General features: G+C 50.1%; 1 protein-coding gene across 1 annotated transcript in view; it reads right to left on the bottom strand.

Moving 5' to 3' along the window:
- The window catches only part of NEMF (nuclear export mediator factor), a 21,800-nt gene that overhangs the window by 4,870 nt on the left and 6,340 nt on the right, over positions 1–10,590 (bottom strand). Inside the window, exons 10-26 of the mRNA XM_010004377.1 lie at positions 10,228–10,290; positions 9,819–9,896; positions 9,182–9,390; positions 7,530–7,712; positions 6,994–7,057; positions 6,402–6,490; positions 5,751–5,854; positions 5,251–5,313; positions 4,403–4,515; positions 3,766–3,823; positions 3,328–3,386; positions 2,701–2,821; positions 2,291–2,564; positions 1,368–1,410; positions 1,240–1,289; positions 759–906; positions 375–452 (exon numbers count right to left, since the gene is read on the bottom strand). Coding sequence (XP_010002679.1) covers positions 375–452; positions 759–906; positions 1,240–1,289; positions 1,368–1,410; positions 2,291–2,564; positions 2,701–2,821; positions 3,328–3,386; positions 3,766–3,823; positions 4,403–4,515; positions 5,251–5,313; positions 5,751–5,854; positions 6,402–6,490; positions 6,994–7,057; positions 7,530–7,712; positions 9,182–9,390; positions 9,819–9,896; positions 10,228–10,290 — 1,797 coding nt within the window. The remainder of the gene's footprint in view (positions 1–374; positions 453–758; positions 907–1,239; positions 1,290–1,367; positions 1,411–2,290; positions 2,565–2,700; positions 2,822–3,327; positions 3,387–3,765; positions 3,824–4,402; positions 4,516–5,250; positions 5,314–5,750; positions 5,855–6,401; positions 6,491–6,993; positions 7,058–7,529; positions 7,713–9,181; positions 9,391–9,818; positions 9,897–10,227; positions 10,291–10,590) is intronic.

The raw sequence follows: 10,590 nt of genomic DNA, 5'->3' as shown, positions 1-10,590 counted from the left end.
CAGACCAGCCAGGCCACTGCTACTCCAAGGCCTCGGCTGGCTGAGCTGGGCATAATGTGCACAGGTTGCTGAGGGGGCTTTTCCTGCTTGTTTTCAAACCAGGGGACTCCCAGAGTCATGACATTAGGCACAGAATTCTCCCCAACACCAGCAAGAGCTGCTCAGCCTCCCTGGCAGAAGAGAGCAACACTGGCAGGGCCTTGAGTTTCTGCTGCTGCTTCTTGGCTTGCTCTTCTTTTGTTTTCCCCTTCTTCCCTTTCCTCCCTTTCTCCTCCTTGTTTGACCCTGCAGACTGCGGTTACACACAGAGGTGGGTCAGAGCCAGGGCCTCATGTGGCTGCACCCCAGGGGGAGGCAGAGCCCCCCTCTCTCACCCCCAGCAGCTTCATGATGAGCTCCCGGTCCTCCTCATCCTGGTCCTTGTACTTCTCCTTCATCTTCTTCATCTTGCTCTGCAGAACAAAACACCCCAAAAGGCTCTAAATACATGGAATTTTGCATCCACAGACCAACACCCAGAAGCTGATCCCACATGAACTTTCCTTCCAGGTCTCCTGAACCCATTTCAGAGCAGCTCACCAGTAACCAAGAGCCTGTGGTTTCAGTGATGGGGCTAACAGCCCAGCACCATCATCCTGACACCACTAAGACTCCAAAACTATCAGGCAGCCATGGACACCTGACAGAAACCTGTTTTTTCTGTCCCCATTTCACACAGAACTGCTGGATCCAGGGGTCAGCCTGGTCCCTGCACTCACCTTCTGCCCCCGCTTGATGGGCTGAGGGGCTGGGACACCCTTATTGCTGTTGGGAGCAGGGGGGGGCTGTGTCTCTGTCTCTTTCTGCTTCTCTTCAGGAGGCTCCAAGTTCTCAGAGTCATTTTGCTGCTTCTTTTTCTTCATTTCTCTAAGGAAAACAATCCCTCTTCTTGTCACAAAGAGAGGCTGCTGCTCTCCTGCCACCTTTACCACCCTGCTTCCCTGCCAGGGCTCCAGGGGGAACAGCCCCTCCTGGGTGAAACCTTCTTGGGCCCATGAGTACACAAGACTCAGTTTCTTCACAACCAGCACTCCCAAAGGACAGGAGCAGCCACCATCCAACAGGCAGGACCCACACTGGAAATGCAGGATGGGCACAGACCAGCCCTGACAGGGAGGGGAAAGACATGCCCTGTGCCCAGGTCCTGCAGAGGGAACGGGAAGGAGGGATTCACCTCTGCCAAAACAGAATGGCTCTCACCTCCTCTCCTTGGCAGACAGATGCCGTCGCCCCTGGGACTTGCTGTCACTCTAAGAAGTGAAAGACAGTTAGAGAAGACCATGTCCAGCAGCAGCTCCCACTGCCAAACATCTGAGCTGGGACCTTACCAGGTTGGGTTCTTCCTCTTTGGGGACGATTTTCTGCAGGGCTCTGTGGGGAGATCAAAATGGAGCTCATCAGTGGATGAAGAGCAGCTCAACCACAGCCACATCCCCACAGCCCAGACACTGGCCAGCTTGGCTGCATCACTTCCACCCTTCTGGTTCTTGAAAGTCCCAGCTCTGGGGAATGGAAAAGGGCAGCAATACCAGGCTGAGTTTACAAAACAAGTCTTCAGATCCCTGCCAGTTTGTCTCATGCACACACACACAGACAAGCAACAGAGGCAGTACATGCTGAGGGAACCCCTGGAGATCAGCTTCCCATGCACACAGTCCTGCTCAGCTCTGGTATTCCCTGCAGAGCTGTTGCCTTCCACCCACTCAATCCCATCTCCTCACAATCCCTAAGAAGTCCCATTTCCAGGAACAACAGGGAGATGAGTTCATCTCACAGCCACATGCAGAGCAGTAACTCAGCCCCAGCTTGGCAGAGGAGAAACAACTCACGACTCAGTTTCTCAGGTCTGAACAGCTCTGAAAAGAAACTGGGGGCAAACATCTGAGGAGCACAGTCAGTGTGGGGGGGTCAAGGGTGCTCAGGCCAAAACTGGGAAGAACAGTGACCAAGCAGCCAGACACCCTGAAGCAGGGAAGGGGCAGCTGAGTGCACATGTGGGTGTGCTTCAGGAGGGGAGTCCAAAGCAAAGAGCCCAGAAGGAAGAGCCGTGCAGGGAAGTGTCAGGGAATGGCACAGTGAGGCAGCATTCCCAGGCACAGACTCACTGCCCTATGCTCTGGCAGCCTGCAGAGCTGAGCATGGGAAGAAGTGATGGCAGCTCCTCGTGGGCCTTGTCTTGGCAGCATTTTAACCACATGGAGACCTCAGGAGTGCCCACACTGCCGGTAAGAGCAGCAGCTTCTTCACTCACCTCTGAGACTGAAGATGTGACAGGTCGATTGTCGTATCTGGGTAATTCACCTCTTCCTCCTTCACCTCATTCTTCACCTCCGTGTGTTCCACTTCATCTTCAGATTCCCCATCCTCCTCTTGGGAGTCACCCTCTGGTGCAGGAGGTGTGTCTCCTCTGCCCTGCTCGGGGTCAGCAACACCCTCCTCACGGTTGCTCTCAGACGTGGCTTCCACATCTCCCAGTGCTTCCTGACACTCTGCTTCTTCCTCTTCACTGCTGCTCTCTCCTCCTTCTGGGACACACAGGTGAGGAGGAAAACAGCTCAGGAAGCCAAACCAACTCAGGCAGGGCAGGAACCAACTGCCAAAGCCCCAGCAGCCCCATCCACCAGCAGGACACACACAGCACCCCAGTCACACCCACAGTACCTAAGAGCTCCACTTCCTCAGACACCAGCTCCCCAGCACTGCTGGAAACTGTCTCCAGATCCTCATCCTGTGCTTTGATCTTCCTTTCCTCCCGGTGTCTCCAGACACAGCTCTCATCCACCTAACAACAGAGGGGATGAAATGTTAGGCCAACACCAGCAATGTTCCCTACCCCCTGCAGAGAACACCTGACTCAGCTTCATTCCTTCCCTTTGAACACTTCATCCTCTCCCTTTGAACACTTTCTGCCATTCAAAAGGCAAAAAAACCCTAAACCAGCACATTTAAACCCAAGTCTGACAAGGCAGAAAGCAGTGAGGAGACAGACAGAGCTGCACAACCATCAGGCTCCCTAAACATGCACATGCCTCAAACAGAGCTGGTATAAAAATCTGGCAGAGGCAGCAATGTTCAGAGTGCCTGCTTGATTTAAATGAAGACAGAGCAAGCTGGGGGAAATGGAAAAGAAAGCAGAGTCATTTTCAGCAAGTAGCCCTTTATGGGATTTGTCCCAGTGGGAAAAGAAGCAATTGGGAACACACTGATCAGCAAAAATCAGAAAATAAGCCTCCCACAGCTCAAACCAAATTACAGAAGCCAGCAGGAGCTGCATGGAGAAAGCAGTACCTTAAACAAGAAGCTAAAACCCATCATCAGATATGAAGGTGGAAGAAAATTCTTCTTCCCTGAAAAACAAAGGCAGGTTGTGATGAGGAGGTGCAGCTGCTGTTACACCATGGATTTTCAAAATTCATTTTGATTAAGGGCTCTAGGCTACCAAAAGATCACACTGGGGGTTGTGCTATCACTGGGATGGCAATGAAACATGAGAGAACTCCAAAGCAGCTTAATTAATGATCCTCTGCCCAGGGTCTCAGCTGGAAATGCTGCTGCAGCTGCCTGATGTTCAGCCTAAGCTTCTGAGGACAGTGTCAGGAGCAGAGCAGGATCTGTGAGGATCTGCCCAGTGAGGGGGGCAGCTCCAATGGCTGCTGCTGCAGGACAGCACAGCTTCTCCAGACAAAATGCCTGAAGCCAAGTTCACCCTGTGCCCTGGTGTCTCACCTCGGATCATGAAGCTTCCAGTAGTGAGGTATTCTCCTGTGGGGGCAGTTTTTGAAACCTAAAAGCAAAATCATGACATGCTGTAAAGGGTACCTGTCATAGCAAACCAACACTGTGCAACAGCATCAACAAAAGCAAGGTTCAAGCAAGCTGCATTTCCAACTCCAGGGAACAGTTTGCAGGACTCCATTTCCCAGGGGTTCCTCTCCTGTCCTTCTGTTTCAATTCCATCACAAGCTGCTTCCAAAAGTCCTAGGTCAGTAACTGGGTTATTCAAGAACTAAGAGCACAAAAGGCACTGTGACCTCCAGCTTAGAGTGACCTCCCCACTCTTACACTTCAGTTAACTGGAACTCAGTTAACAGACTCAGCAAGACTGCAGTTAATACACAAGCTGGAAGCCCAGAATTCCTTTTCAGTCCAAGCCCTTCCCATCTGCTAGCAAGAAGCCAAGGCAGCAGCATCCTCTGTCACCTGCATGTCATACCAGGGGTTACTCCCCCAGCCCTGCCCCTCAGTGCAGCAGAGCCAGGGAGAACCCACAAGGACGGGATCAGACAAGGGTCTGACCCACATCCATCACCCCCACACACTGTCTGCAGTCACACAGATGTCCTGTCTGCATGAGTGTCCTCACCTGGTTGTGGGAGACCCACCAAGCACTGGTGACCACCCGTGCATCCCAGGCAGCACTGTAACACAGGGCCATGGTGCCTGCCTCTGTCAGGGTCCGGGGAGGGATCGGCTCACCTAGGAATCAACACCCAACATGTCAGGCAACCTGATCCATGCACAACAGGCTAAATTCTCCAACTTCCACACATGCCCTCATCCAGTCTGTGGGCTTTCCAGGGGCCCCAGGCAGAGACAACATGGCCTGGCTAAGCTTGGAGGCAACAGAGACAGAGCAGAAGCAGAGGCAGCAGCTACTCTTCACAGCCCCCAGCTGAGGCTGACACCAGCTGTGCTGCTGCTCCTGCCTCTGCTCAGCTCCTCCAGGGAGCAGGAACTGCTCCTCATCACTTTCACCATCTCCCAGGAGCAGGGCACAGGCAGGGTGTGCACAGCTGGTCTCCCAGGAGACCCATCACACCGTGCTAACACTTGTCTGCTGAGATCAGCACCCAAACTGCTTGTGCCACCAGCCAAAGCCTGGGCAGGACCCCAGTCCCTGCAGCAGGCACTTGCACCACCCTCTGGCAGTGACCAACACTTGTCTCTGTGAGCACATCTCCACAGCTCCTTCCCACCAGGGGCTGCACTGAGCCCTTGCAGGCAGCCTGCCATGGCTGGGAAGCTGCAGCAGTCACACAATCTGATCTGGGAAGGACTGATGCCCTTTACATCCCATGGGAAGCATCTGCTGGAGCTGGGTACCCCTGCAAGGGGGAGGGCAGCTGGCCTGGCTGGGCTCAGACCTGCAGTGACCAGCGTGTGGTGCCCCCAGGCTCTGGCAAGCCCCTGCACCAGCCCCACACAAGGTACCTGATGGGTTCTTGATCACACAGCTCGTGGCCCCATGGAGATCAGCATGCACATATATGTCCCCTGGAAAAGAAGTGACTCTGGTCAGTCCTACACGTGGGAACAACACTGACCACTCAAGCTAAGGTGAAGGTTTCAACATTAGCTGAAAACTGCTGTTGGGGCTGTGAGGAGCAGGATGGGAAGATGACACAGGAGCCTTTTAGTCCATCCCAGCTACTCCAGGGAGAATGAGCTCTTCTGCTCCTGAGGGGTCTGTCCTACCTCTCTGATTCCACAGTGCTGGAGGGTCTCATCTCCCACAGGAGAGCCCCCCCACTCCATGGCCATCACACACAGAGCCTCTGGAACCCACCATCCCCTCTTCCCTTTTACAGTCCCCTTTTACCCAAGTTCCAACTTAAGAACAAACCAGACCAGCCCTCCCGTGTCATTCTTTTACATTTACAGAACTGGCCCAGAGGAGAACCTGGAGCAGTTCCACCCAAGAAGCCCCTCACCTGGCCTCAGGTACCGCTTCACAATCAGCTCGTTCTGCTGCTGGTCTCTTCCAGCAATAACAAGGTAATTCTCAGAGCTAATGAACCACAGGAACTTCTCAAACCTGCCAAGTGACATCAACCCATTGAGTGAGAAAGACCTGGAACTAACAGAATGTCACAAAGGTGTTTTTTTAGACCAAACTCTAAGGATATCCCCCTTAGCACTTACTCCTTACAAAAGACACTGCAAATAGTTTCATGTCCATCCTTATGCTTTTTGCTTTTAACAACTAAATTATTAGACTATAAAAAGCTCAGGGGGGTTGGTTTTGGTTGCTTGTTACTGCCTTTTTCTTAAACAATCTGTTACTATTTCACAGAGCTGCCAGAAAGGAACAGTGAAGCTCCTTTGTTTCCACTAATCCCCTGTTCCTTGCTGTGTTAAAACCAAAAATCTACAAGCCCAAGGTACCTTCCCAGGCAACAGCACCAACAGGATCAGGCCAGCACCTCCAAGGAGCAATTGTAAAAAGACTCAAAACAAAGTGTAGTGCTTAGAAATCACAGTTAGCTGCAATTCTGAGCCAGGGAGAAGTCAGCCTGACACAGTGGATCTAAAACTGGGCAGATGCACAGTCCATGAGATAATGACAATGAAACTGTACTTGCCAATAGACCTTTCTGGCCTTCTGAATGGTGGTGACTGTCTGAACTTCCCTCAGGGTCTGCTTCGTCTTCTTCTCAGCAGATTTAAATGCCTGTTCAGACAGAAACCATGATGGCAATCTGCCAGCACAGCAGGCACCAAGCTGGAAACTGATCAGTGGGAGAGCTGGGAAGGAAACATCCCTGCAGTCCTGGGGAGCGCAGGCGCCACGTGCTCCCCCTGCACTGCCCTTGGGCACATACCAGGCAGGCCCTAAAATCTTCATCCAGCTCTGCCCCCCCCTGTGAAGTTTATCAGCTCTTGGATCATAAGGATTTCTTTGAATTTTCCACTCCTGCCCTCATATGTACTGGTCTGCCAACATCTCCACCAAGCACCTGCCTTAGATGTTCACACGCTGCTGGTGGAAACCAGATGATACAGGAGGGATCCCCAACCCTCTGCTGGGTCAGTTTTAAAGCTCAAGAACAAACCAGCCCTGGCTGGTTTTGCTTTTTGTCTCATTAGGGCTACCTAGACCACATTAGGATTGTCCACTGATCAGTGACAGGGACTTTGCTATTAAGTAACATCTCAAAACAAATTAAAAATTACCTTCTCTGCAGCTTCTACTGTCTTCTGAGTTTTCCTGGCTGCATGTCTCTTGTGGTCGTAGTACCTGGGAAGCAGGAGTTGGGTTTTAACTGAAATCCCAGCAGATTCACTCATATTTATAATGCACATATATATCCTAGTCCTACACCTGCCATTAGCACTCAGTTTTGAGATTAGTTTTGTTTAGCCCAGCTCTCCAGCTCAGTCCTCCCCAGGAAGAGAAGCCAGAGGAAGGTTGTTCCCTCCTCAGAGTGAGCACCATGTCTGGGTTAATGTTGTTCCACATGTCACTGTGCAGAATTCTGCTCAAAATTAAACTGAGGAGGCAGCCAGAGAGCAGCTGCTGGGCAGCAGTGGGATTTCTTGGGTTTGGACCAAGAAAATGCATGTCCTAGAGCTCAGGGCAAGCTAACAATTTTCATTTCTGACTTGTGTTTTTAAGCACAAAACCCTTCCAGTGATGTTCTCAACAACCACTGCAAGCACAAGCACAGACAGACTTTACTGCCAAAGCACATATTGAGTGTAAACCTTACTTTTTGGCATTGGCATATGCAGACAAACTGAGATCAACATCAACTAGTGATGGTTTGTTTTTCTGAGGTTTCTTCAACTCCTTGTTTTTATTCTTCTTCTTCTTTCCCTTCGGTTCTTCTGTTTCTTCTTTCTCCAAACCATCCTCCTCATCCTCCTCCTCTTCAGATAACACATATGGGTTCCTAAAAACAAATTATATTACAAAATTAACTAAGAGAACTGGTTATTTTTTAATCCTCAATGTACTCTTACTTCTATTCACACATGAAGACTAGCAGTGGCCTAAGGAACCCTTAAACCTGTGCAGCCACAGGAAGAGCCCAGGCTTAAAGACCATTTATGTCTTGGAGTCCAGAACTGAAGTTTGGGGGAAAAAAGAAATCAAAAAAAGAAATCAAAAGCAGAAGATAAAGTGCCCTTCTTTTCCAATCCAAGGAAGTGACATTTTGCAAGGCAGTTTCTTCTATCAAAAGTCATGCATCCAAGCTACCAACCTAGAGAAAAGTCTAGACTTAAAATGAGGAGTAGTTCTGAAGATCTACACCCACCAAGGAAGGCAAAGCATTCTGTGTCTGATCCCTGCATGGAGAGGGAACAGCTGCAACCTCGTGCTGACTCACTGGACAGGACACCAACGTGCTGCTGTAAAACAGCAAAACTACCTGCTCCACAGTTTCCAAGGAGGGATGCCAGCTGGGTTTGTATTTGCTTCTCACCAGGCCATGAAATCCTGCTTGAACCAGCTGTGTGGCACACAGTCTGTGCAGTTAAAAGTGGTGCAGCAGCACAAAACATCCCCCACAAACTGCAGTTAAAAGTGGTGCAGCAGCACAAAACAACATCCCCCACAAAAGGAAATGTCTCTCCAAACCCCTCTATGCTCAGGACACACCATCTGACACTTGGTGGATGGACTGAGCAGCCTGATCAGCAGAGTGATCACCACTGCTCACTGCCAGAACAGACAGAGAATGGAATCACAGTTACCAACACAAAACCTGCTGCTGAAAAATGGCTGATTCCATACACTAACATTTCTGGACGTGAGGTAACCAAAAATTCCTAAGCTGACTTTGCCACATCCCAGCTTCCATGCCAAAAGTTCCAGCTGTAAGAAAGAAATTGTCACTTTTTTACCTCTAGCATCCCAACACAGGGTCAGTTTTAAGACACTCCAAAGGCAGCCACACTGCCAGCTCTCCATCAGGACTTCCACAAGAACCAGCACCAGAACTTGCAGCTCAGCAGCTACAATCTTGAACCAGCCTGGTTCTGGTTTCACTGGGCTGCCTCAGCAGCATCAAAAGGGGAGGGATCCCATGTGAATTTTAGACCAAGGAAGAGTAAATCTGAAGGAGTTAACTGCTGGCTGACAGACTGGGACTTTGGACCTAGCCTGCCTTAGGACACCTTCCAATGGTTTAGAATATTGTCAGATAGACTCTAAAAATGCTAAAACAAAAGCTGTTAATCAAATTACTACTATTTTTGAAAGCAAAAAGGAAGGCATCCCTCTCTGATCCCAGCACTATGTTGTCCTCATGCTGCTGTAAGAAGAACCAAACATTTTAAACACCAAAGCACAAGCTAAAATGTCTCCTGGGCAGCTCACACAGCCAGTCCTACCTGCACCTGGGTGATCTGCACTCACCTCAGCAGCATCGTGATATGGTTGGTCTGAAGCTTTAACTCTTTGATTGCACTTGCAACAGGGTCTCCCTGGGCTTGAGCTTCCTTGACAATTGCTCCAATCTCTGTCCAGTCTATCTGGTTGGCCAAGGCACTACGGACCACCTGGATGGCTCGGTCAACGACCTCCAGGTTCATTTCTATCAGTTCTCCTTTTATCTTATCAGCTTCCTTAAGGGAAAAGAAAGAAAAGTTGATACCCACTGAAGCCAAACACACTCTCAGCAACAGTTTGGGAAAAAAATAAAAGCAGCAATTCATGCTGAGGTGAAATCCAAGATTGGCACTGAAGTGGTCACACAGGCCTATGGCCAACTTGGCTCTTGCACGTGGAGCAGCACAAGCCAGTTTTGGCTAGAGAGGCAGAAAGCACCTGTAAGGGAGCAGAGCCCCAGAGGGCAGGCCTGGGCTCCCTGAGGTCAGAGAACCACTAAGGTTGGACAAGACCTCCAAGATCATCAAGTCCAACCATCCAGCATCACTGCCAAGGCTTCACTTTGGGGTCTAACCCTGACCTGGGCAATGCAGACCAGCAGGTAGAACTCTTCAAGAAACATTCTCTACCTTCTTAGTTACAATACATCAATCTCAAGTCTCACCTGAGCTTGCTGAAGAGCCTCCAGTCTGTGCTCGTGATCCCTACGGACATTTTCAAGTTTCTTCAAGGCTTGTTTTTCCTTTCAAAAATAAGAACAATGGAAAAATAATGAAAACACAAATGGCATTTTATCACCTCATCACTGCAAGGCATTCAGCAGAGCATCCAGCACAGAAAATACAGCAGAGGAAGAGATGCAGTCTCCATGGTATTATTGCAATGCCATTGCTTGTATTCCAAGCAGAACCAACTGCTACATTATACCTCTTGAAACCTACTCCCTGACCATCACTGACTCAGCACTTCCATAGGAAAAATAAGGAATGCCACCTCCCTCAGCCCAGGGCAGAAGAACCAAACGAAGCATTGGAAGCTCAGGGAGCCACTTCAGCTGCCCCACTCTTGCCTACCTGCTGCAATGCTTTCAGATCAATCTTCTGCCCCTCCAACTTGGAGTAGAACTCATCTGCTGCCTGCAAGACAAAACCAGTTGAGAGATCTCCACGAGGAATTAACCTGTACCAGCAACAAGCAGGCAGAGGCTCTGCTCAAGAGAGGTGGCTGCAAAGCACTAGGAGACAGGTGCTAAAACAGGGTGCAGTCACCTCCTCCATTTTACTTTTGCATGAGACAAGTTCAGCAAGACACCCCAAGACATGTCTCATTGCAAACCAGGGGCTTTGCACAAGTAACTAACTGGACAAACTATGGCCCACACTTTTGCTAAGGAATGATGGAGAGGAAGCTACTGTGTGACACAATGTGCTCTTCAG

The sequence above is a fragment of the Chaetura pelagica genome, unplaced genomic scaffold (genome assembly GCF_000747805.2).
Source record: "Chaetura pelagica isolate M959 unplaced genomic scaffold, ChaPel_1.0 scaffold141, whole genome shotgun sequence".
Taxonomy (NCBI): Eukaryota; Metazoa; Chordata; class Aves; order Apodiformes; family Apodidae; genus Chaetura; species Chaetura pelagica.
This window is presented reverse-complemented; position numbering and strand designations above follow the sequence as displayed.